General features: G+C 37.2%; 1 protein-coding gene across 22 annotated transcripts in view; it reads left to right on the forward strand.

Annotated features, from left to right (window-relative positions):
• Positions 1–27,448, forward strand: part of MAGI2 (membrane associated guanylate kinase, WW and PDZ domain containing 2) — a 679,299-nt gene that overhangs the window by 588,893 nt on the left and 62,958 nt on the right. For 13 of the 22 annotated variants that reach the window (XM_085512814.1, XM_085512758.1, XM_085512812.1 and 10 more), the window contains 5 exons: positions 3,657–3,846; positions 14,411–14,449; positions 19,153–19,247; positions 25,819–26,011; positions 26,900–26,986. In XM_085512814.1, coding sequence (XP_085368940.1) covers positions 3,657–3,846; positions 14,411–14,449; positions 19,153–19,247; positions 25,819–26,011; positions 26,900–26,986 — 604 coding nt within the window. The remainder of the gene's footprint in view (positions 1–3,656; positions 3,847–14,410; positions 14,450–19,152; positions 19,248–25,818; positions 26,012–26,899; positions 26,987–27,448) is intronic. The other 9 variants (XM_085512761.1, XM_085512791.1, XM_085512827.1 and 6 more) reach the window with 6 other exon arrangements.

Genomic DNA, 27,448 nt, shown 5'->3' on the forward strand with positions numbered 1-27,448 from the left:
ACATGCAAATTTCTTTTTATAAGTGGATTGAGCTTGACATTTTGAGATAAATTTTTACTCTTTTTCACATTAGTAGGTCTAGAGCGAATTTTTTATAGCTTTATTATTTTTGTGTTAGAGTGTTTTAATGCTAAAACTGCACAGCTTCACGTCCATTCATATTGGACAGTGGCATGTTTATTGCAACCACAATGATTTTTGTAGCCTGAGAAATCCAAATAACAATTAACTAATCAGCTGATGCAACTTCATCAAACTGCATTCAACTTTTGGTATTCTTGATGTAAATTGTCATAGGACAGATGCAATATATCAGTATAAATGTATCACCATAAGCTTATTTCTTGGTCATATAAAAAGGATTTTGTAGGCCCCTGTAAAACTAAATCTGTCAACTAAGGCTAGCCTATTTTCACTAGTTTAAGGTTCTTGCCTGTCTGAGACAGTCCGCTCTGAATCTCAGGTAAATAATGATGAAATAGAGAGTTTGGATCTCAGTGAAAAGCTGAAGAGCTACACTGTCAGTGCTCATGCTTTTTATATACATATCCATTGTTGATAATTGTTTGCACTGTTTTGATATATAAACAGTATAGTGAATCATTGTCAGGTAGCACTTGCCAATAAACAGAATCTAGAGACACAAGTATTTCAGTTTTTTATGCAATAGTTTTTCAAGCAGACCAGGACTCAAAGAATAAGGCAGCACCTTGCTGACACCATAGCACAAGCCTGGAAGTGTATAGTAGGAAAGAAAAGCAGGAGATGGCCCCAAACCAGGCTTCTTTTTCGCTTGTGTGACTGCTACTTCCCCTCACCTCTCTGGCTGTAGAGGGGAAAAGTAACCATGACTCTTCTTTAGAGGAAAAAAGGACCACAAGCTGTTGACTGGAAGAGATGATCTCCTTTACCAAAGGCAGAGACTCAGAGGTGGTGTGTAGTGCAACTCAGCATGCTCAACATTCCAAACAAAGCTGAGCTGACAAAAAAATCCTGTGATTTCTATGTATATAGTGTGTACAGACAATAAATGTAAAGTAATATTAGCTCATGTCACCATACCATTACCCAATTTAGATTTTATGCACTGGATTGCATGCAACACTGTGCTTACTCAGTTTCAAGAGTGCCTTCTCTGTAAGTTAGAAATATGATGATTCTTGTTGCCAAAATTTATGTTACTATTTAACTAAATGATATTAGTTTCGGAGGCATAATTCCTCTTAACTTTATCTACATGTGGAACTACTTCTGTTAGCAGTATCACTCATAGCAAAGCAGTAGAGATTTGGAGATCAGCAAACAAGAATTAGATGTGTGAAACCCAGTAGAACTTAGCGAACTGATCTCACTTATTGTCCTTCCTCCAGGGAAAAGTTTGTTCATCAAAGATAATTGTTTTCCTCTCTCTTTTTAAAATCTTGTTTAAATATTTTAATTTTATTCGGTTCCACATTTTGAAAGAGGTAAGTGTTTGTTCTATTACTCTGCTATTCTCCTAAAATCTAGGCAACTTCTAATCTGGGTTCTGCATCTTTCCCCTTCACAGTGATGATATGTAGTTTGATTCGTTGACTTTCATTCTTTTTCATATTTCTTACCAAAGGCAAACCCTAAATATTTTTCTCCAATATTCTACTAGGAATTAGTACTGACCCCAGTTTAAACATTAGGGTCATAATCAGATTTGTTTCTGGAAATCTTTGAGTTTACACTTCCATAGTATAATTATATGTATATATTTATGTATATCTTAGGTAATTCCTTTAGAGGTGGAGGCACTATCAGTATTATTGTGATTTTCTTGTGGGTTCCTCAGGCTAATTTATTCAATGTAGGATGCTTTTATTGCTCTGCAAAAGATACCTGAATGTACTTTAAGGGCCTTCCTGCACCTAAGTTATTTCAACAATAACTCAAGTATATGTCATTTTATTGAACAAGACATACTTACCCTGAGCATCTCTCATATCACACCTAGACACCACCTTTTATATCTTACCCACCATAAATGTCTTTTTTTTTTTTAATAATGTTGATAAGAATTGAATACAATATTCTGTATCTTCATTGTTAGCATTAATACTTCCCTTTCTCTATTTAAATATTATACCCAATACATATGAGTGTGTGAGTCATCCGTTATTTACTGAAACACCTTCCTTTTCTTCAGCTTGTGATGAACCAGCCCTACTTTCCTCAAAAACTCTGGCAGAACTGTAGCTTGAAGTATAGATATGGTCCTCAACAACTGAAAATGGCCAATATCCAAATTGTCTTTCAAAGTATGAAGTTAACAGTGTCAGACCACTTTGGGATGTGCTGAGTGATACTTGGCATATTCTTCACAAAGACTCTTGAGCATTGTTAGAGTGCACAATAGCTGTTGAAAAAGCCTGAGCAAATCTCATCTGATGAGCCAAATAACTTCTGAAAACAAGGAACAGGAGTTGAAATATAATCACAATTTATAGACCAGACTTTCTGTGCACTTGCAGTCATCTTTGATAAAGCACTGCTGATGAATACTAGAAGCTGGTGATACTTAATTACAGTTCAATTGCTTCTGAGAGCAATTTTTGGCAGAATTAACTCATTGTTGTACTACATGAAAGAATACACTATTGTGGAGCCTTTGCTAGCCTATGCTTCATCAGGGGTAACAGGCAAAGTCAAATATTCATTGCCTGAGATAAACATTTGTGTTTTGTTTAACTTAGCCTCTTCAAACATATTTGCTAATGGAATTTAATTAGTAGCCAGCTCCTTCAATAATAGAAATCCCCAGTATCCATAAGTTTTCTTTGCACAGTGCAGATTATCTCCCTTCTAGACTGATGTGCTTCTGAGACCAATAAAGGCAGACTTGAAGAAAGCTTGGATTGAGGTATGGAATAGACAATATATTCCAGTTTACTTTTCACAGGAGTCTGGTCTAGAAGAACAGAAAAATTTACCCTGTGCTTGGGAACTTGACTGAATGGAAAACAGTGTAATTTTTGTTAGAAGGAAGAAACCACAAGTAGTGAAAAAAAATCTGCATCAGAGAAATGCTCACCTTGTTCTGTATTGTATAATTCAACTAGATACTCAAATAGCTGCTCTAATAATTTTGCCTTTGGGGGTCATATATTCTTCACACGAAGCTGTAAATTTTGTTTGCAGTTACAGTAATCTATTTATTTCTCCCTTGCAGCCAGGTATCTTCTTGCATTCTCAAAAGATACGATATCAAGATCAGTTGCAATCCAGCCTGGGCACTTCTTTGTTAAACACTCTCCTCAGTTATGTATTCTGCTGAATCTGATAATTTTTATCTTCACAGACACACAAATTTTGCCTTTAGCAGAGTGCTTTCTGATAGCTCAGGGCATTCTGTAAGAGACATTCCACATGCTGCAGGGTAATGCTGGGTCTTAATCCATACAGGATCATATTATCTGAGAAAGATCACTCCTTCTCAAGAGTGACAAATGACATATTCAACCAAGTAATTTTAAAGCAGTACAATGCACATCTTTACTCTCAAAAGATAGTGAAGGGATTTGATAATTTACAGAATGCCTTATCTTTTACTGAAATCACTGTCTTTAGCTTGATTGTGGCACTCAGAGTTTTTGCAAAACAGCGTTATTCTCTCTGTGTTTTTATTCCAGGTGATGGAACGATGGGAGAATCAAGGCAGCCCTCAGACAAGCCTATCTGCTCCAGCTATGCCACAGAATATTCCCTACCCACCCACTCTTCACAGGAGTTCGTTTCCCGATTCAACAGAGGCCTTTGATCCACGGAAACCTGACCCATATGAGCTGTATGAGAAATCAAGAGCTATTTATGAAAGTAGGCGTAAGTGAAAATCCTGTTCATCCTGCTAGCCATTTAATATTTTAATTTTTTTCCTATGAATGTGCCATTGCTGACACAATTTCCCTTAATGAACTTCCATGATTTAAAGAAATTATAATCCCAATTAATATAGGGTATTTCAAAAAATCTGTACTTCCGTATTTTCCGAGATCTTCCTAGGTTTTAAAAATTTTTTCACAGTTTTGTTTATGTTGAGAATATTTTTATTCTCCTTATTTTGATTGAAGTCCTTAGTGAACAGAATATATGCCACTCTATTTTGATGTGCTATTTTTCTTTACAATTAACCAATAAGAGGATGTGAAATTGTTAATATAGATGTTACATTTACTTTCAGATCAATGTTTGTAGAAGAAACTTCCACTTTCTTTCACCTTATAAAAATGACTATGACAAGTTATGACATTGTCTTTGATAGGTAGGAAGAAACTCATAGTTGTAACACAATACTGAGCTATCAAGATGCCTGTCTTGATTTAATTTTGTTTTTAAGTAATATACCACATATTTTCCACAACAAGAATAGAAGAGGTTAAACTCGTGTATTCCTTCACATAAAGAACATTTTCTCAAGAGTGACTTTCTTCACAGCACTTTTCATTTGTACACATCACCTTTCAATTCATTTTCTATATTACTTTATCTGATAACCCAAATTACATTGTTAATTACACCTGAAATATTGCACCATGGTAAATAAAGCTATTTATTTTAAATGAGCCTTCAACTATCATAATCCATGATCTGGGAGGTGCAAAATGGTATTCTGAAGGAAATATGCTGTTGTCCCTAATACAGGGTTTCTCAGTACCTTGTCCTTAATACTTTAGTTACAACATCAGCACCTCCTGTTTGGATTTGGCATTTTCAGTCTTCAGCAATGCAGGAAAATAAGAGTTCATTTTATACCAACTCTACTGTCTAAATTGCATCTCACATTCCTCTATTGTTTGCCACTATGGCAAAGTGCCACCATCTTCCACCACCATGTAAGCATCCATGTAAGGGGAACTTCCATGAATAGAAATTGTCACCTAAAAATTCACTTTTCACAGTCCAGATTTTTCTTCCTTATTACTTTCTTTTTCCTCATTCTTTCAAGAAGTGCCTATGATGAAGTTCCAAAGTTTAAATCTAAGTGCTAAAATAAACTAATGGCATTTTTCCAAAATACCATGTATTTTATTTACCCTAAATATAACCCCCTATAAAAACTGCTTGATCTTTGATTATGAATTGTTTCAGTGTATTTTATAGATAGATAGATTATATATAAATAGACGGAATACAAATATTTTCCAGTGAAGAAATGCCATTCCACATAGTGCTGGGATTTGGAACAATAAAGAGAAATTAAAGAAGTGAAGTATTTCATAGTCAGCAAGGGTTTTAATTCTCTCTACTGAAAACACTCCTGTCTTTGTTTATTACTTTAAGGAAAGGAAAACTCTTTGTAAATCTGTGCTTCAGATGTGGATATTTTCTCTATGTTAAGCATTTAAGCAAAAATCTGAACTTTCCATTCAACAAGGTCATAAATCTGTTGTGTGGTTAAAGCCACCAAGACAAGAGTAGAAAAGTACAGATTTCCTATACCAAAAGAAATATATTCAAAAGACAATTAAGAAAAAATTATATATGTTGTATTTATATATGAAATATTTATATTGCACCTTCTTTGGTATTGATCCTCAATATATTTCCTTACCTGTAAAATTTCCATAAATATTAATGAAAGCAAATAGGCTCAGTCAATGTTTGCCCTTCATAGGACTGTGGGAATACAGACCTGACGTTGAGGACAAAGATTAGCTTTCAACCTAAGCCAATGACACACTATACCAAAAGATGCATTGCACCATTCAATAAAAAAATGAAGTGATTCATTATCATTCATGGGTGCCTTTTGTGAGTTGCTTCCTTGACCAACATGAACTCCAGTCTTTGATAGGTACAATCTGTTTTGTACAGGAGCACACATTATGCCAGAGGAAAAATGGATAATTCATAGGTTGAAATTGTGTTAAAACCTGTGTTTAAATGATATAACAGCATTTGAGTTTGTCCAAGAGGCAAATGGAAACTGACAACCTAGCCAAAATAAGAATTAAAGTCATGAAAATCCTAGACCCAAAACAAGAAAGTGAGGGATGAAAGCAAGACTGCAGTAACCGCTCCTCTCAGATTTCTAAGTATCCTGATCTTAGTTAATCCTGAAAGGTTTAATCTCTTCTCTTCTGACTTACATCCTAAAAACCTTTCCTCTCTGCTTTGATTCCACTGTTCCCAACCAGATCTCTTTTGCATTCATTCATATCCCTTGGTCATAAACAACTGCTTCCAAGCATCTTTCATGTCCCTGACATTTTTGTTTCATAAATGCCATCAGCACACTCACAAATTCAATTTTTCATGCCATTGTTTTCGTTTGGTTTTGTTTGGTTAGTTGGTTTGGTTGTCTTATTTTAATTCAGTTCTTTACATAGCACTGGCATTTCCTGAAGTGAGAGAAAGAAAAAAAAAAAAAAAAAGCAAAAAAAAAAAAAAAGCAGGAAATCCATTACTGAGTCAAGAAGTTGTCATCCAAATTGAGTATATGGGAGGCAGTTCCAAGATAATACACACTTTTAGTTTCCTGCCATGTGGCTGTGTCAAGCTGTTTGTCTTTCAGCTCACAGGAAAAGTTCAGCTACTTTCGTATTTTTTTCAAGTCCTCGTTATCTCAAAGCAAGCTTGCCTTATCTCCTGGCAAGACCTGAAAAGGAAGAGATTTGTCTCTTAAAAATAGCACAAGAAAGCACACAATCATGACCTGGACAACTCAGAAAGAGTAGTGCTTGATTTTGGTTCCCTTCACCGTGAGGCTGTTATTAAACAGTTCACTTTCGTACTGCTATAGCTCTGAATTTCTATGGGTGCATTTATCAGAGGATCTCAGCCAGCATTCACCAGGATCACATCAAAGCCTCCTGCTTCCCCCATCAAGGGGATGGGTGCATTATGTATCACAGCGTAGTGGTGTGAGCATAAGTGATGTGATTCAAAACTGAGCAAGAACTGGAGCCAAGGAGCCTTATCACAGGCTTTTGCTTTGGGCGCGAGATATGCTCACCTCTACCTCCTGATAGCAGAAGAGGGTCTCCAAGAATGAAGTCACCACAGAAGAAGACCATTTTCATTCTTCAGAAGTGTTTTTCTACCCCAGGTGTACAAAGGGCCTGCATGACCCTGAGCAATAGGAAGATTTGAATTTTTAATGACTACAAATGAGTTTCGAGAAAACGTGAAATGGTTTTGTAGAGGCTGTTCTGCCAGTATGGATCTGAGATAAATCAAATGATGCATAATTAGAAAAGTGGAGTGCAACAGTATTTTGTAAGTTGTAGCTTCTTGGAAAACTGTCGCCTGTTAGCTGTTGCCTGTCAGCTCTTACCCGTTAGCTGCCACATTCCTCTGCTGTCACCTGCCATCAGCTCTGCTCAACAGCTCAAAATAGCCAAAAAGGAGCATAAAGTGTTTCCCAAGATTGATGAAGTCACGTCCTCAAAAATAGCTGTCGGAACGTAAAAGAAGGGAAATTGTTTTCATACTTCTATCTTGCTCCTTTCTGCAGCTACAACTCTTCTGCTTTTTTTCCTTCTCCCCATTAAAGAGAACCTATTCAGCTCTCTGCTGTCAACATTTACCACCAGGCTCAGAAATGGAGGAGAATCTCTGTTCAAACAATTGGATTATTTTTCTTTTTTTTTTTTTTTTCCATTCAAATATACAATTTAGATTTCTTAAAGACAAATCTGTTAACTTCTTTCTCCTTATGAAAACTCTTGTAGTGTAAGTGACAGCACTGTGACTCTGAGGATAATCATATCTCATTATCATGAGGAAAATCAAACATGACACATCAGGAATGTTGTGTTAAAATAAAAAACCGTGAGTCCACGTGAACCACTTGTTACAGCTATAATGAGTGCTGCAGAACTTACTTTCCTGAATTTAACATTTTTGCCTTCAAAGATTTTCCTTATCTATCTTGTTACTTATATGGAATGCTGCCTATTGTAAATACACAGTCAAAAACTGACTTTGTCCAGAGGCCTACATAAGCAGACATCACTCAAACAGGGGACACAAAGCTGCTGGGAATCATAATGCTGCAATTTCCCATTATAAAATGTGTAATATAAATTTGGTTTTATGTCTCTCTAAAGAAAACAGCAAAATGAAACATTTCTTCATAGTTATATTTCTTTTTCAGTCAGTATTGTAGTACCGGAGTGGCAACATGACACAGAAATGCCAGTAGGAAGAACAAGATATGCTAGTGATAAGCACTCATTAGAAGTGAATTCTGGACAACTACAGCTCCATCTTTAGAAGGACAAAAATCCCTTCTTTCAAAATCTCCCACATTAATTTCTCTTCTCACCATGGTATCATGAATTTCCCAAATTCTTTTCAAATTTACCATCTCTTTGTCTTGTGTCCTGTAATTCCTTTTTCTTCTGATAAACTGGAAAACAACCAAAAAGCAAAGTACACCAACAACTGTGAAGTCTGTAGATAGTAAATCTATTTGTTATTAGCCTTTATGAAATAAGAGTGTTTTCTTATAGAAACTCATGCTTTCACTAAGGGTCACACCAGGCACTTTAATACAAATTCCCAAGCTGCCTTTCCTCTGAAATATCACTGCAGAAATTCAGAACAAGTACAGTTTCAGGTATCAGCAGTAGGAAAGATTTTTCACACAACGTTATACAGATCAATAATATGTAGCCTTGAAAATACCATTTTTTGCAGAAAAGTACTAATGCCATCACAGTTTTCTAACTCTGATACTCATAGGACATTTTAAAATAATCGGGTGTGTGGAACCGAATGCATTTATTGCCTGGGAGGGACTATGGCATGGCCTACATCAAACTAGAATCTTCTACTTGGTGCTTGTTGGCTGAAGGTCTGCACAGTTAAAAAACTGAAGTAAATTTTTCACATCACTATTAAGAGCATTTTTTCAGACATAATTTCTGCCCTCCCTTCCCACCCCCCAAAAAAATAACCTCTTATTTTTTTCTATTTTTGCTTACCTTTAGTCCAAAAAATTTCACATCTTGTTTATGGTGCTTTAAAATATATTTAACTGGAAACTAATCAGTGTAATGCATAGTGCTATGATAGTGTTTAATACACAGTAATCTGATGTATTATGGAAATGTGAATGTATGGGTGAAGGGCTCCAGTTTAAAATTTTCCTTGTGCTCAGTTTGCCACGTCAGTCAGCCTCTTTGCTCAGCAGTTTCTGCCTCAGTAAGATATGCCTGCCTTCGCTTAGTAAGTAATAGACTAAATTCCTAATTATTGTGTATTAGCATCAAACTGGTCCTTGACCTAGAGTGTGAACAACTGGGTTGTAGGAAGATAATTTCTCTGAGTAAATTCCAGACAGAACAAGTTGTTGTTTTCCTTACATCTTTTTCTACCCTGAGCAAGAGATTAAGAGCTAGAAAAAGATTAAGACTTCATATTACTAAATGAATGCAATCACTTATTATTATTATTATTATTTAGTAAGAATTTACTATCAATGAAAGGAGAGAAAATTTAGCAGACCGACTTCAGATAATTTCATGTTGTTCATCACTGCAGAAAGAGTTACTCACCATGGAAAAATGGATTTGTTGGTTATAGGAACTGACAGTGAAACCAAAAGCATTTTCAAATGGAATTATAAGAATATCATCACAAAACTGTAGATGTAAAGTGATTTTGATTGCTGGATTGTAAAGTAGATCCCAAATAACCTACGCTAATCTGAAGTGTCAGTTTTACAACTGATTGCAGTATTAAAGATGCAGTATTCCTTTCTCACAAACAACTCACAGTTTACTAAGAGGCGTACAAATAGATTTTCATCTCTAAAGTGATAGGATGTACATTAGAAGTCAAAGTACTAACTTATGTAAAACAACTGACTTGCATGCATTGGAAACTGGTCACAGATTATCATCTCCTGCAGAGCAGGGCATGAGACCAATGGGAACAGCATCACCTTTTGTGCAGCTTCAGTCTGCTCTTTGCCCACATTTAGAAAGGGCATCATTATGTGATCATATTCATCCTGTTCATCTGCAACTCTCCTTTACCTGAAGCAAAGGTAAAACTGAGAAGCTGAAACATCACTTCCATTTCAGGAATGTGTCTAATTTATAGTTTATTTCATTTTCATAAATACTTTGCAGATTTCAGTTTAAAACTGTGAATCCTTAAAATGCATGGAGATTCTGTAAATTGTTTTAAATTAAACAATAGTCCTGACCTACAAGGTTCTTACTATCCTGTCTTATAATAACAAACTTACCCTTCATCTGATATGGACAAAATCTTGGTGTACCGCAAATCTTTCCAAACCAGTGTGTCCTGTGATCCTCTAGAGAAAAAGAATTCCTTATATAACTGTGTGCATGACTTGGAGTTAGCTGTGAGGAAAGATCGTATTTCTCCTTGCTTAAAGATAAGATCTAGGAAGATTAGAAATGACTTCTAATAGAGGCAATTCTACAGCCAACACCTTGTCTTTTATTTCCAGTATAGCAGTTGGTCTAATAAAAGATACTACAAATCTTCCTTCCTCTAGAAACAAGACCTTATCAAATTAGTAACTTTGTTATCACCTCCTTTTGGCTGATTGATAACAGGAATGTGAGACATTTGGTTCAGGAGAGATAACCAACTCTAAAGAGAATGGAAGCAGCTCTTAACCACTTTCTATAAGGAGAACAAAGTAGAACTGAACAAATCAAGCAGTCAAACATTTTGTATTTATTGTGAATTCCCTCCTCCTTACCTAGAAGTGACTGAGAAGTAATCTCAAAGGTGACTGGCATTTTAGCCACTCTTTGAGCTTGCAGGTCTGAATCTCCATTTCTTTTTTATCCGGTTTATTGAGAGAACTGGATTAGCCCATGAAAAAGGAATGTCTAGAAGAAATCTTGGAATGTAAAAGTTTCTGCACAAGAAAAGAGCAGTAAAAAGTTCTCCTTGTCTACACAGTTAAGAAGTAGTGGGGTAAAACAGCAGCATGCTACATTTGATAAAGACTGTGAAAGCAACTCTAGATGTAAGGATATTTTTAAGTGCTTCTAGAGATTTCTTAGAGAGCCTGTAGAGCCATAGTAAAAGCATAGTAAGTAGGAGTTTTCAAGAACCATTTAGAGCAGGTGAATCCAACATGGAGCAGATGGGCTGAGGTAAAGCAGGAGATGGCCATACAAGCAGCAAAGAGCCTCACAATTCAGAGCTTCCTTTTGCACTGCCATCTACTTCAGCATGCAAAGTATCGCCAATAAAACAGCACATGGAGCTGCTGCTGCTGCAACAGTCTGTCCCAACAAAAACACCTCCTCTTTTGCTCTTCCAGATGCACCTTCTCCATGCAACAGCAAGGAGGGCTCTGCAGCATTCATATACATGTTCAACTGCTGCTATGAAGGAAAGAGGAAAGGAAAAGACATGTTAGCATGGGAAGGACAGGCTCTGTGTGTAGGATGTTACTGGAGGTTCCTATTGTCTAAGACTGTCCCTTGAGATTACCAGAACTGGATCACTTGGAGATAGGCAGACTCCTTTCAGAAATGTTTTGATGTCTGCTTCAGCCTGCACAGATGCTGTGTTTTTTAATCTATTGAGATGACATCTACAAGAAACACAAAAAGGCAAAGGAGAAGAAAACATCAGTTAATGCAGGTGCCATAACAGTGATTTCTTGAGACTTTTTATAAAAAAAGAAGTCGTTCTTCTCATTACTGTTTCAGTTTTACAGAACTAAAAGATGTAAGGTGTGGACAGGGAGGACACTGGAGAGGATCTTCTCATAGTGGTGAATCCTCTACACAGCCTCCCTCATCTTCCCCCTTGCATCTCCCTCATTAAGACTTGAACAAATTATAATGCATTCTAAATTTGCAGTGCCGTCTGCATGCACTTTAAAGGTCTGTTCATAGTTTTGGTGGTGGGCAGCCTGGTCTCTTTATGATGCACTCTCCAAACATTCCTTCTGCTGCCACATTTCCCGAGAAGTGGGACAGGAAGTTTAATGTAGTCAAATAATATTGGAAAATGCCAAAATGCACTTACTGTCAGAACAGGAAGTAGTACATGGAAAGTTTTGAACTGCCATGCATAAAGGTTAGTTGCCTATAAAAAGTAATTCACGGTTTTTATAAAAAAAGATCTTGCCAGAGTCTGTCAGCATTTGGTAAAATTACCAGCTCAGTTTGTTCTTATCAGATAGAAGGCATCAGGACTTGTAGAAATGGTATGCATTCCACCTGGCTGTGGTCCCTCTCTTGGAAACTGTTTCTAGAGTCTTTGAGCCTGGAGTTACATGAGTTTTGCAAAGAACTACCTATAACCTGCATTTGACATGGGCAGATATTTCTACTAAAACTTCTAATTTTATGTTAAATATTCTTCGGATCTCATCCCTCTTTTGATGTGTTCTACAAGTTGCTAACAGCTTGCCTATCACATGAGCCTAGACACTTAAAGATGATGTTCTATTTTTCGAAGTGCCAGAAAGAATTACAAAGATCCTAGACCCTACTGCTGGTAGCTAATTCCTCCTAATAGGAATACAGCTTTGCTGTATTTACAAAAAAATGAAGGTCTGCATTTTGATTTATCTTTCTGGCAGTCATAAGTTTAGGAACTTTTAGACTTGATTCAACAGCTCGGCATAGCAAAATAACAAGTATCATATTTATGAATTTCTAAATAGCATCAACAACAAATGCTAGATGTTGAATGGTAGATTATGAGTAGTAATGACAAATAATACTACGACATTCTATATGAGATTCTCCAGAGAAAAGATACCCATACTGGATCAAAAGCCAGGTAAGACTTAATGACAGCAGCTCTGAAGGAAACTAGCTTATCGACAGATACTTTTGCTTGAGTGCAATCAGGAATTTACTAAAAGATGCTGGTAACTTACACACCAAAAAAAAAAAAATTAAAAAAAAAAATGCTATTATCTTAACAAGTTGTTCCCCGATTTTTCACAATTTGAGCACATTTTTTCTTCTTTCACTTTGCTTCTTGAAGACAATTCTAAGGGATATTAGAGTGCATGGCTACAGAACCAGAAACAGAATTAACCAATCTTATAGCAGCTCATAAGAGTAATTCTAGCTGGTTGACCAACAGAAAAGGGTTGGCTGCTCAGCTTGAGACTATCAAGACGAAATTGCTTTCTGTACATTAAAATCACTGAAAAGATGAGAGTAAAAAGAATCATTTCTCCAAGTTTGTGGTAGAGCAGCATCTGTGTCCAAGGTGCTGGTTTTCAAGAGTTGTACTGATAGAATAATTTACATTTAGATAGCATCTCTCATTTGAGATATCTCAAATCAGTTTACAAAATCTAAAACATGTGAAGGAACTATCTTTCACCTCTGAATTAAAGACATTCAGCCACCTAGAAACTAAAACATTGTGGCCCACATGACACAACTTATGAGACAACAGGTAAACGCAAATATAATTGGAGCACAATAATCAAAGGGGTGTTTCTGTCCACTCGATTCTCTAGTCACAATACCTAGGCAAGCAAGGTATTGGTCTTCTGAAACAGAAGCCATGAGCAAGTCGTGTCAGTCATATAAATAGGTTTAATAAAAAAATAAAGAAATAAGGCAATTGGTGGCATCTATATTTTGGAGATAATGTGACTGGTAATTATATTTTTGTTTAGAGTCACATTGACCTGCTAGTGCTTTATTTACTTGTTTACTCTCAGTAGGCCAATGCAAATAACTTCTGGCATAAGATGCTTTGTGTTTCAATCTGAATACTGAAGGGATTATAACACAAAGTCTGCTACAGCATGTCAAAATCATCAGAACAAATGTAGCAGTGAGTTTAGCTATGGATTTGTTCCTGACTCCTCTAATGCCAGCAAGGTAGCTGTATGTGAAAACAAAGTAATGATTAGTGCCCTGCATGCAAAATGCAGCTACCTTGAAACTTCCTGCATGAAAAGTGAATTCACCTGTATTTGCCTTTACATACAACCATTTGTTTTTGTTGGCCCCTGGAAAAATCTTATTCTTCATGATGATAAAAGAGTTTGTAGTTGAGTTGAATAGAAGCAATGATAGTATCATCTAAACACAGCCACTAAACATTTCATTTTATTGCTGTGCTTGAATAAGCACAGATATTGACACTAACTTCCATAATTATAAATGCATTAACAGTTTTATCTTCATCATAAACAATCTTCTGTTAAAAGAATACTATCATCATGCTGTCTCTTTCACTTTACTTAGAAATAGTCAGGGAGGTCTACATGTAGCAGGAACATATACATGTTCTATCTATGAAGTCTATAAAGTCAGGAAGGAAGGAAAGAAAAAAAGATATGCAATAAAAATTGGAAATTGCCCTTTTGTAATTCAAAATACAGCAGAGAAAGTGATGCTGCATCTTTAAATAAATTGAGAAATTTATTTCATCTTTGATTCCCCATTTTCCTATTCAGAACAAGTGCTGCCCAGGACTGGTTTTCGAGTGGATTCCTCTGGCAAGTATTATTCAGTCTTCATTGTCCTGTAAACTAATTGTCCTTCATTTTATGTTTGAGTAATTCTTCTTTCTTTAATCATTTCTCTAGACTGTAGCCAGTCATGGCTGACCAGTCACCATTTTATCTTTGTATGAGTTTTTCAGTGTTGTAGAATGCTAAGTCTTAATCTTTTTATGCAGTGGGTTTGTATATTGAGCAAGAAGGAGCATTTATTTTTCCTCAGCAAGTCTTTGTGTACGTTTTAGTGTTTTACATCTGATTTTGCATGCTAGTGTTCACCCTTTAACTTAATAATTATCTATAGCTTGTGTCCAAAATTTATCTTAAGCATTATTTTATATAAAAAATGAAATTAAATCTATCATTTGCTAAAGAACAGAATTGATTTATTATGAAGAGCCAAACATTTCTTTCTACCGGACTTATATTTTATTCTGTGAAAAGCAAAATCTTTCAAAAAAAAACCATTTTTTCTGGTTTTTGAATCAACATCAGTCTTGTACAGTGGCAATGGATGTGACTGACAAACAGCAGTGTTTCATTTCCTGATGTAATCTTAAGTGAACAGTTAAAACAAGGTAACTATATAAAGAAGGCTGTTTTGACAGTCCCTCTGAAGTCTATTTTAGCCCTACACGGCTTGAACAGGTCTCCTAAATTAAATATGATTTGGGGCTGATTTTGCATACTGCAGTAAAGTTTACGGGTTGAATAGGTTTGAATGTTTTTATTTTATTTTTTTTTTGCAAACTTTAGTTGTTTTTATAATGACATCTATATTTACTAGCTTTTCCTCTCTATAAATATGAAGAGAAAACATCCAGAAAGACTATTAAATTACCACAACCAAGCTCTTTGTCTGCTTTAATTGCAGTGTTGTAGATGAGTTTTAATTTAAAAAAGAAAATTCTTCTCAACACTTACAGCATAGCTTCAAATGCCATCTTTATCACTGTAAAAATCATTTGGCATTTGTGCAACTTGACTCATACAGAAAATGAATTAATCATTGTCAAAAATATATTTTCTCTACACACATTTTAGAAACAATTTCAAGTACACTTATCAATGTGTAATCCACAGTGGAATTCAAGTGAGTACAGTACAGAAATTTACCTGGGAGCTGATAATCACATCTGTACCTACAAGATCTCACTGTTATTCAATGGTAATCTGTTCTGGTGCCTTTACATTTGAAGCAAAGTCTCTGCCAGGAACCAAAAATCAGAAATTCTCTATGCTCCTTATCATCCTCATTGTGCAGCAATCATTAGATTGCAGCTTTTCCAATACCACTCTTAAATTCATGGGGAGCCAGCTGGTTTAGTAATGTAGTAGAGAAAATTGGTTTTGTCTCTTCTAGGCCAAATGATTAATTTAAAGAATATTCTTTCACACAACAGAAAAGAAATAAGCAAGATTCTATAATTATGAAAAGGCAATAAATTTACTAACAGGAAAACCTAAAGTTATTTTTCCAGATCACACATGCAGAAAAGTAAAGGAGGGAAGGGAAAATTATTCTCGCACAAGATACTTGTATTATAAATTCAGTAAAACTGACTTCAAGCTAAAAGTCTCTTTACAGTGAATCAGGTAGGACATAGGATATTCAGACAATTTACATTGGGTGGAAGAAAAAGACTGTAAAAGGCTGTACTAATTTAGGCTCAGCTTGATTCCTATGACTGCAAACCTGTTCGTTTCTTCCAGTCTGGCACAAATCATGAGGTTCCATAATAAAGATATATTAACCAACAGTTTTCTGTATACTGCAAAGCCCAGAAGTGTCGTTTTACTTTGAGTATAAGTAATTTTCTTTGTGAGTATGATCAATTGAAAATCAGCTCCAGCAAGAAAAGGCAAATGTTGATTGTGATGACAAAAAATGCCAGAATCATAGAGAAGGAAGCACTAAAGATATATTGGAAAAAATGTAATCATTCATACAGTTAAGAGTACTTGACCACTGTACATTTAGGAATATTGAATATTGAAATAGCTAGCATATGATAGTGGATATTTTTAGTAAATCTACAAGGACTATGCTGCTGTAGTAAGAACACATCATATTGAACAAATCATGTAGCTTTGCATTTGGAGAAAAAAAATATTTAATCATCAGCAAGACTTTACAGCATATTTTCAGTTAAAGAGAATTAACTACCAGCATGGTGGTAGGCTGAGACGTAATGCAAAAAGCTAGGGGTTGTTTGCAACAGAGTAACCTGATTTTTTGTACCAAACTAATGATGCATGTTTCATCAATCTAGGTTTCAATTAGACATTTTACTGAATGCCACTTGTAACTGAGGCACTTCCATGTTAGCCTGGAGAAGACAGAGCTTAACACAGTATAAATAGGAATTTCTAGAAAGTGGATAAGCAGTTGTACTAAAATTGTAATTTCTGAACTGACGGGATAATATGAGTAGAAAGCCTTGCAGTAACTCTTCTGATTCATTTTTATTAATGACCTAAGTACATATATATCTCATTATATCTCCACTAGAAAAGTTTATGTGCTGTTAGCTTACAAAAAAAAAAAAAAAAAAAAAAAAGTTATAGCAGGGAGCTGGACCTGATGATGGGCTAGATAGTTCCTTCCACTCCATTTCTACTGCTAAATGGGACAAAAAAGAGCATTATTTTTAAAGGCAACTCACTTTCCTGAGTTTCTCTTTCCTATGACTTTCACCTCTTTGGAAACAAAGGTTCTTCTGAGAAAGGGTATGGCTACAGTTAGTTAATCCTAAACTGTGTTAGAACTCAGAAAAGAAGAATATCTCCTCATACCTTTTCATGGCCAACCTATCTTACCTGGTCCATTCTAGACAAGTAGAAAAATAGACTTGTTTTAAAAAATTATTGCCTCTTATTTTGGAGTGTGATGCTGACATTGGTTTTGATCAGCATTGTAAATGTATGTGTTTGGGTGAATCCTTTGTCTGTGTGCCAGAGCACGTACTTTTCACAACTAGCCTTTCTTATACTTTCTTAATGTATTCCCAACTCTGCATATCCACTCATGTGTGCACCAAAAAAAGGTAGTGCTTAATTTGTAGCCAACTGCTGGAAGCTGTGCCTTTGACATTAAGACCTACTGTTAGATCCTACTGTGTCTATCTGCAAGGTCATCTCCCTAATAATAAGCTGTGTTCTTTGCTGTATAAGCAAGTTGGGTAAGGATGGAGTATTGCTTTCATCTGAAAATTCCTTTAGCTCTCACAACTTTTGAACAACCTTTGTGTTAAATTAACATACATGCTTCATATGTTCTCTTATTTACTCCTGAGAAACATCAAATGAGTTGAAAGAAAGTCAGAATAATAAGCTGCTACAATCTGCTTGGGTTTCTCTTTAAATATATGAAAAGTATGTTTGTTTGTTTTATAGCAATAATACGTGCATTTTACCAGCTGAAGCATTTGGGTCTGATTCAGTCTCATTCCTAGCAACATACATTGCTGGAGCAATGTACCACGCTGCTTTCTGGAGAGGATTTTTATGGCATGATCATAGTATAGAGACACTGCATGTAGTTCTATGTCTGCCTTTGCATGATCTGAATAAACCAAATCAGTTTTAATTCCATACTGGATCTGGGATCTGTCCAACACTGCAGTTTGTGAAATGTCCACTCATGCTCTTTGGAGATAGTAAATGAGAGTGGCTGAAGCACAGTATTTCAGCCATCTGTAGTCCCACCCCTCTGAGGAAACACGGCATGACTGGAGACATTAGGAACAGTTTGCTGAAATAAACCTACTCAACCTTTATTGTCTTTTGGGGTTGGCAACAATCTGACATGCAACAAAAGCTGTCACTATTTATAGATTAGAGTAAAATTTGTGCTCATAGCTTGTCCTGCTTTTGCTGATGAGCTCAAAGTATTTCTGATTATTCAAAGTGATAGTCAAAACAAACAGTTTCCTAATCCTTCAACAACTTACGTTTCCATTTTATACTATTTGAAATTTTATTTAAAAGTTCTCTTTTGTATTAGAGGGCATTAAGACCCAAAACAATTTGCTTGTTCAAATAAAGCTAGGGATACTTTCAAAAGAAAATGGTTTTCAGTTTAAACGTTAAGACTCGGAGGCTTACAATGATAGCTTTCATGAAAATTCTTTATTGAAGGTAATACCTGCATGTGGATTGCTTAAAAGCTACATTATATTTAAAGAAATACTGGTTTCTGTGTGTGTGGAACTAAAATGGCCTGTAATGATTATTCATCTTTTGTAAGTTGGACTGATAATTTTTCTATGTATCTTTATCTCCCATTTCAGTTTATTTCCTTTAGGTTTTAACAAACTACAAGGAAAACACTGACTAAATGCCAGAGGTGGCTGAACAGAAAAATATTATGCAGTCAGTCTTAGGAAGAAGGCACCTTTATAACTTCTATTTTGGAAATACTTTTCCAGTAGTGTTCACCTATGAATGTGTTGTAGCTTGGGTTTAATGTATTTTATTGAACATAATCACTCTGTAGGGCACCTACATTTTCAAGTGTCTCTTCCTTGTCTGTGTACAACACATTGTGTCCCATTTGTTTCCACCAGCTCTAACCAGGCTGCCATTAGTCATGTGCAATCAACAGAAAAGGGGAGGGAAGATGGTAAAAATTTTCTAGGAAAAAAAAACAACAAAACAAAACAAAATGATTTGTTCAGTGGAATTTCCCTTTAAACCAGGTCCTGATTACAAGGAGTTGGATGTTCACCTTCGAAGAATGGAGTCTGGTTTTGGTTTCAGGATCCTTGGAGGAGATGAGCCTGGACAGCCTGTGAGTTATTTCTTCTTGACTTTCCTTGTTATGTGTCTAAATTCTGTGTAAAAGTCAGGAAAAAAATAATGCATAGTAATATAATACAAATTGAACCCAGATGATCAGAGGACCTCTCCTGTGAAGAAAGGCTGAGGGAACTGGGCTTGTTTAGCTTGGAGAAGAGAAGGCTCCATGCAGACCTCATTGTGGCCTTCCAGTACTTGAAGGGAGTGTATAAACAGGAGGGGGAACAGCTGTTTACAAGGGTGGATAGTGATAGGACAAGGGGGGATGGTCTTAAACCGAGACTGGGGAGGTTTTGGTTAGATACTAGGAGGAAGGTTTTCACACAGAGGGTGGTGAATCACTGGAACAGGTTGCCCAAGGAGGCTGTGGATGCTCCATTCCTGGATGCATTCAAGGCCAGGCTAGATGTGGCTCTGGGCAGCCTGGTGGGAACCCTGCACATAGCAGGGGGTTGAAACCAGGTTATCTTTGATGTCCTTTTCAACCCAGGCTATTCTGATTCTATGATTATATGAACACTGTGTTGCAGATATAGCATGATGGTTTTTTGTCCATCTATAGGAAAAGACAGGGCTTTCAGGTTGTCAGCATCTGAAAGATTTTAAAAGACAAATTATGCAAAACTAAGCCTAACTGTGTACAGTGTAGGCAGTATACATATATACATAAGTTTAAAAGATACTATTAACATTGCCATTTATTTCCAGAAACACAAACGGCCCTACCTGAGAGCTGAAGTCTGTGCTCCGGGTTAGATAATATCATCACATGAAGCATCTAGCACAACCACGTTAGCTTTCTAGTGTTTGGAAGTAAACACTCCCTTAACTAAAATACCAGATAAAGCCTACTTAGATGTATCACAGGTGGAAACAGGTATAAAATATATACAATTTTAAAAATAAATGAATATGTATTTTGGGAAAACACTGAGATGTATATGTAAATAAAATGATTTGAGGAGGGAAGGCAGAATTGGTACTTCTTCAGAATAACTTTGATGATATAACATAATAATGATATAAGTGGTTTGTTAGTGAGTTCTGATCCATTCCAGTTCTATACTGTTAACTTCTTATTATCACAACCATATGTGTAGTCTGAGTTCTGTGTTACCACTGCGAACCATTTCCAAGAAAATGTGTAACTAATTGATAGGTTTATATATTCTGTATTCAGATTCATACAGAAAGATACAATTGTCATTTAGGCATTATCACTAACAAACACACGATCCTAGGAAACACAGAAAATCCTCTATGCTGAAATTTTCAACAACTAGCAAAGTAACAAATATATCAAAGTATCAAGTATAATAGTTCACCGATGCCTCCTGTAAAGTGAAACAAATGCACTGTATTCTGAAAAAGATACTTCACAAAGTGCAGATTGAAGCACAAAGACTCTATTTGAGATTTGGAACGGATTTTCAAGCTAACCAAGGTGTGGTTAAATATAAGGACTTCAGTATCAAAATGACACTTTCATTGCCAACACTTGCAAGTGCGCCTGACGTCACTTTGGCATTGTTCTGCCATACATTCTGTCCCAGTGCACCAAAAACAAGGCCACAGTGCCACCAGCCTCACATTCTCCTAAGTGCCTTCCCTGACCAATCTGTATGGCCCTGTCAGTGAGGATTCTTTAACCTCGTCCACTGAAAACAGACAAGAAAGAAACTTCTTAGAAGAAACGGTCTGTTTTATCCCGCAGAGAATTGGCACCTGTGGAAGATTTGGAAATCTCTGCCTGCTTAGGACAGTAGCACCTGATTGCAATTCTCACCTCTGGGGAAAGTGCCCCTGGCTATAGAGCTGCTCAAGTGTTCTGTGAAAGTCTCTCTTGATTTCTCCTTCAATGCTTTTTTCATTACAAATGGATAATTAAGTAGTCATTGGGAGTGCATTTGGCTCTGCAGTTTGGAGGTTTATGACATTCTCAAGGGAAAAAGTGCAGCTCAAATGCCTCGTCTAGAAGATTATCATTTATATAAAATGGAACGATTTCCACCTAAAGGTGGGAGAGAGCACTGACTTAGAATATCTAGTACTCTAACAGTTAGGAATACTTGCATGAGTTGTGAGAAATGTGAATTTATGTCTCATCTCAAAAACTCAGCAGAGTGGGAATTCTGAAAGGAGTCCTTTGCCCCCCAGCCATAGGCATTATGCAGTGAACTGTCACAGAGGAAGCAGCTCTTTCAAATTTCTTTTGAGCAAAGGACTGTCCTGGCTTTACTGTCTGAAGTCAAACAAATGCTCATAGCTGGATACCATGTGAAGGGATAAGTACTTGCTATTTTTAAAGAGCAAGACTGAAATGCTTCCTTCTGTGTACCACCTCCTAAGATGCTTCTCTGTCCAACTAACAATTGCTCTCAGCCTGCACTTAGCCTCCAAGCAGCTGCCTCTATTTCAGGGCTTGCAAACACAAAAGCATTTACCTCCAGATGTGTCAGTCTAATAGGATTTATGCCTCCCCACAAACCATTTCTCAAAGTTCCCAGGAATGAAGGAGAACCTAGCCTGAGGCTGAGTAGCCTACAGGGCAGAAAGGAACCTTAAGAGTTAGATGGTGCAGTGCAAAACATCTCAGCTCTCACTTCCTTTGTGCCCATTCACCCATTTTGCTGCCACAGTCATCCCTAGTAAAGAAGACAGACATGCTCCACTTAAAAAAAAAAAGTTTCCATCTCGTTTATACTCCAAATACAGAAGTTCTTAACTCTGTTTTCTCTCCTCCACCACTTCCCTGCTCCCACACGGACAGCCCACCCACAGCCTCCTATTCCTTTCCCCTCCAGAAAAGGAGCAGCAGTTTCTGCCTGTGCTCCAAACCCTGCATTTCCTATAAAACAAGTACTGAGACACTTTGAAATGCTCGTTTCAGCTCTCCTGCTGTGCAGTCAGGTAACACAGAACAAAAAGAAACTTTCCTTGCCTTTTGTCTTTGTGGTTTGGTTCTTCAAAAGGAGTATGGATTTTTCAGCATAAGGCACTAAGTTTCTCAAAGAAGCAGAATCCACATAAAATTTTTCAAAACAATGGTACTGACACTATAGAGAAACTTCAACATAGTTTGCTTCTAGTTACACTGGCTGCTCAGCACCTTAGAAGGAGAAAATGCTGCTGGAGTAGACCGCTTTAAAAATATTTGTAAGCATAAGGATGCTTTCCAAAAGAAAGACTTACATCTATGAAGTTATCTCAAATGTCATGACTGTGGCTTTTGTAGTTCCAGTCACCTCTTGAATCTCATTAGATCAAGCCGTGAAAGGTATTTTTAACATCTCCCTATGACCTGGAAAATTATAGATAATGACTCTATTAAAGGGAATAATATTGCTGAAGCTACAAATTGCCATCCCAAAGTGGGGAAGTATTTTGAATACATTCAAACAGCTTGAACACAAAATCACAGGAACACGCACATAATTACAGTAACAGTTTCTCCTTTTCAACACAGCCTGGCTGGGATTCATTTCATAAATGCCTGCAAGATGTACATGGGCTGCTCTGAAAGTAATGCCTCCTGTTTTATTATGTTGTCCACAATGTCAGAAGTAGATGGAGATATTGCAGAAGTGACTGAACCTTCCCACCAATATTCCCTTATATTTTGTTACCATGTGACAGATGGCAGCAGAGGGCAGTCTGACAAAATGGCATCTGGCATGGTGGTGTATATGAAGCAAAGATGCATAACTGAATTACTTTGTGCAGATAAAACTGCACCCACTGACATTGATTGACTCTTCCTGAATGGTTATGGTGGATGCTCTGCATTTCATCAGTGGTGACAGCAACGATGGGGCACCTTTGCTGGTGTGGATTTTCATAAGTGCAAAGTGCAGGCTGTTGTTTATCACTGGCAAAAATGCACAGTTAATGGTGGTGAGTGTGTTGAAAAACAGTTTTCTGTAGCTGAGAATTTTCTCCTTCGAAGAGTGTTACTGTGCTCACTGCTTCTGTTGTAGTTTCCATAGAAATAAATAGGAGGCATTATTTTCAGAGAGACCTGCAGTATTGTATGCTCAGTGCCAAGAAAGAGACATTTCTAAGACATAACAGAATTCTACAGAGCAGAATGGTAGGGTAATTCAGACCACACATTATGAGCTCATATTTTTAGCATTAGTTAAGAGTTCAGAAGATCATCTTGGATCTAGACATCACAGACATTAAAACTAGGTGAGATCTATCACATTTTAGATGTCTATTTCATAAATTTTATTGCATGCTTGTGAATATATTCTATTTGTATTGAGATAAACTGAAACATAAAGTCAAATAATTAACAAGTGTGACAAAGGAATTCAGTATCAAAAGAGAGATTAACATGGATGAGTTGTAAAACCCAAACTTCAGTTTCAGATTATGCTCTGTCACGATCTTCCTAATCCCCCCATTTTGCATGCTTACTCTCAAATGATGGGTGAAAATTACCTTTTTCTCTACAACACGGTCTTTATTGCCATAAATGTCATCATCCTTTTCCTTATGCATTAAAAGTAATCTCATACCTGGTAATAAAATCCTGATAAATATTTTGTTTAATTTGTGTTTTGCTTGTAGAATTTATAGCTATTATGGAAACTACTTAGCCATGAAATGAGAGCACATAGTGGATAAGAAGCAAATTCAAACATGGAAAATGAAAAAGGAGAATAAAGTCATATGTGCTTCTAAATATGCCCTGTAGCAGATATGGTAGCCATCATCTTGGTGAACAAACTACCTGCAGTTTTCAAAGTAGTTCTCTGCTGCTTTTGTCCAAGAGTCAGTTCCATCATATAAACCAGTGGCACAATCACATTCCACTGTTGACATTGAAAAGATAAGTAATTACTTGATTTGTCATAAGTGGAAGAAGTTGGTTCATTTTGCAATAGACACTAATGCTGTGAGCTGCCTTTATGCTTCTTGAAAGTTTGAATATATGTACAAATTATTCAATATTTTGGCATCCTAGAATCAATTATAAAGAAACTGCAAATATCTAGTAATGCAAAAGGAGGAAGGTTGTCCCTACAATCCCACAAGCTGAAGAAGCTTCCCAAGATAATTAGGAAAAGTTTTGACTACTGCAAGATAGACAAACGCAAAGGTTTTGAGGTACTTTGTGTAGATCCAGCTAAATTTGGCATTGCACAGATCATTTCTTCTCCAGTGAAGAGGAATAACTGCATATTTCATAGCTGGATTTTTCACACAGTGTTTTCCAAAGCTTTGAGGTATATTCTTTCAGTGTTTGAAGAAGAGAATGGAGAACCTGAAAGAACATCTCTGGGAACTCAGCCTGGTATTGCTTATAACATCAGGAAGCAGGAAAATGCCACATCTTGTTCTCTCTTTGCTACATTTTCTAAGCAAAAGTGAGCCAAAGACAGGGCAGAAAATGGGGAAAATTCTGCAGACTCCACACGGGGATTTTCATTTGAACACTCTGTTGGGGTGCTTCCAACTCTGCAGCTGAGACCACAAAAAACAAGACCACCTGTGTGACAACAACATCAGCCTTTTCAGCTCCTCATGAAAAGCAATACGAGACGGCTTTTATCTTTTATTATTTAAAGCGGATTGTCGCACAGTGTGGCACATCCATCATTCTGTGCTCACTCTAGCACTGAACAGGAGAAAACAAAATTTGGAGCTTGCTCTGTGAATGCTTTAATATTCTTTCAAAAAAAGCAAGGGCTGTTAGAATCAATCTTGACTGTTCTACCAGTTATTCCATGGGAAAAATATATATGTCTTCTTCTAATAAATTTTGTGGATTTATGTGCATAGAAAGTGGGAAAAGTCATTAAAACAATCTGAACAGATTTTTTACTAGCTTATATGTCCCATACAAATTACTTTTTAATATCAGTTTGGGAAAACAACATCTGCACAGAGTAAGCTGACTTTTTTTTCATTTTGCTAATCAGTTACTACCTGAGCAATTATTCCCTATGAGTAGTGATATTTAATATAACACTTTTTTCTTTTTTAACCTAAAGAGTCCCAAAGCAAGCTCAGTGTCAAGGTGTCATTTCCACAACTGACCTCAACTGTATTATGGAATGATAGAATCATAGAATCATCGGGATTGGAAAAAACCACTACAATAATCTAGTCCAGTTATCATTCCATCACCATGCCCACTAAGCTACACCACATTACTCCAGGTGCTTACACAGCACAGCAATAAGTAGCCACAAGTAAGAAATATGAAGACTAACTGAATTTGAGTTAACAGGAGCTCTAAATTGAATTAATTTGTTTAGATATTCTGCAAAAAGTAGGCTTTATGAACTCACCATCCCTTACAGATAAATTGTCTCAATTTGAAGATAGCAAGTTAATAATCCTTAGACTGGAACTTCACGTTCTTACCAAAAGCAAGAAAACACCTTCAGTCACACCTACAGTGCAGGAACGTGGCTTTTAGGAATACACAGATCTTGCTGAGTCACAAACTATATATTTAACAGTAAGGGAAAATGTTTCTGTTGTTCATGGGGGGAAGTGTCTGTGTGCTCAGTGTATACATACCAGGGCTTTGTTCCTTTTCTGCCTAGATCCTCATTGGAGCAGTAATTGCAATGGGCTCAGCAGACAGAGATGGTCGCCTCCATCCTGGTGATGAACTTGTGTATGTGGATGGGATTCCAGTGGCCGGCAAAACCCACCGATATGTGATTGATCTTATGCATAATGCTGCTCGAAACGGGCAGGTGAATCTTACTGTGCGGAGAAAGGTGCTATCCACAGGTGAGTGAAGAAGACTGGGAAAAATAGCTCACTGCTATCAGCATGAGCAGGTGCTGACAAATAGAAGTGAATGTTTTCCTTCATTTGAAGAACAAATAGTTATAAATATGTGTCCCTTGTTTCTGTGATGAACGCTAATGCTCAGTGTTGCTTCCTGCAGAAGTGGGTGTCCCACTGGCAGCCCCAGTGTGCCATGATTGCTCTGGATTTGTTCTGTGCTGTCCTGGTCTGTGCTGTCTCTTCTTGTCTGCTTTTGGGACAAAATGTTCACATTGAATCAAAGCTGTTAATGCTGACTGTGTGAATAAGCAACCAGGGAAATTCTCAGAGACTGTTAACTGTCTAGTACAAGGACTCATTTCACTCCCATGTGCGTTAAAAGCCCATTTCTGGTCTCACTGATGCCATTTGCCCCAAATGCAAGGTCAGCTGGCTGACATCGTTCTGTAGGAAGGGAATGGCTGCTAGGAAGCAGGGCCACTTCCTCCCTTCAAGCAGATACTTCCAGGGAGTAAAACTAAAACAATATGAAGGAATATGAAGTAAATAAAACCTTTAGAATAGACTGAAGAACATACAAACTTGGAAAAAATTGTGCAGCAGCATCTGTCAAAGTGGAGACCTGCTGCTCTTCCCTGTCCAAGAAAGAAGTGTGTTGTTTCTAACACAGGAAAGGTTAGTGCAATTTGCTGAGGCACCAGAAATGAGCACATCTCCAGCCTGTCCTGTCGCCCACCTCCTGTGCCCTGGACTGCTGTCGCTGCCTGAGCTGCTCCCCTCCACTCCCATGCCCCAAAGCCAACCTCAACGCACCCCTCATCCCGCAGCCCCCCGTTGCCACCCCATTTTGCTGCCATGGGACTGATTTTCTTCTGTTGCCAACTGCAGAGGCCTGCAGCCAGAAAGGGCCCCCTCCGCCCGCCGCGACGCCCCCCTGCAGCTCCCCCAGCACTAGGAAAATGGCCAATAACCAAGGTAATGCGCCGGGTGCTTGTGAACCAGCTCCTTACCCAGGTCTACCTGGTGATCTTCAAGACCCATCTGGACACTTTCCTGCATGACCTACTGGAGGGAACCTGCTTTAGCAGGGGGTTGGGCTAGGGGGATCTCCAAAGGTCCCTTCTAACCTCTATTCTGCTATTCCATGTAGGAGTAGAGAGGGGTATGTGTTACAGTTCAGTATTTGAGGCACTCTGGTTTCCTGCGCACAGAATGGAACAAATCATGGGACACTCGGAGTTATCCTGGGTCCCCAGGAGCACCATGCTAAGGAACACTGTGTGTAACTCGTTAATATTTAAGCATTTCCATAGATGAACAGAGTTTTAATCTTGTGTCTTACAACATAATCTTAGTGGGAGATTTCAAAAATTACTGATATGGGCATAACTGAAAAACGAAGTATGAGCACCTCAGCCACGTTACATTCAAGGTGGC

Source organism: Coturnix japonica, chromosome 1, assembly GCF_054131305.1.
Source record: "Coturnix japonica strain WE chromosome 1, WE-NBRP24, whole genome shotgun sequence".
Taxonomy (NCBI): Eukaryota; Metazoa; Chordata; class Aves; order Galliformes; family Phasianidae; genus Coturnix; species Coturnix japonica.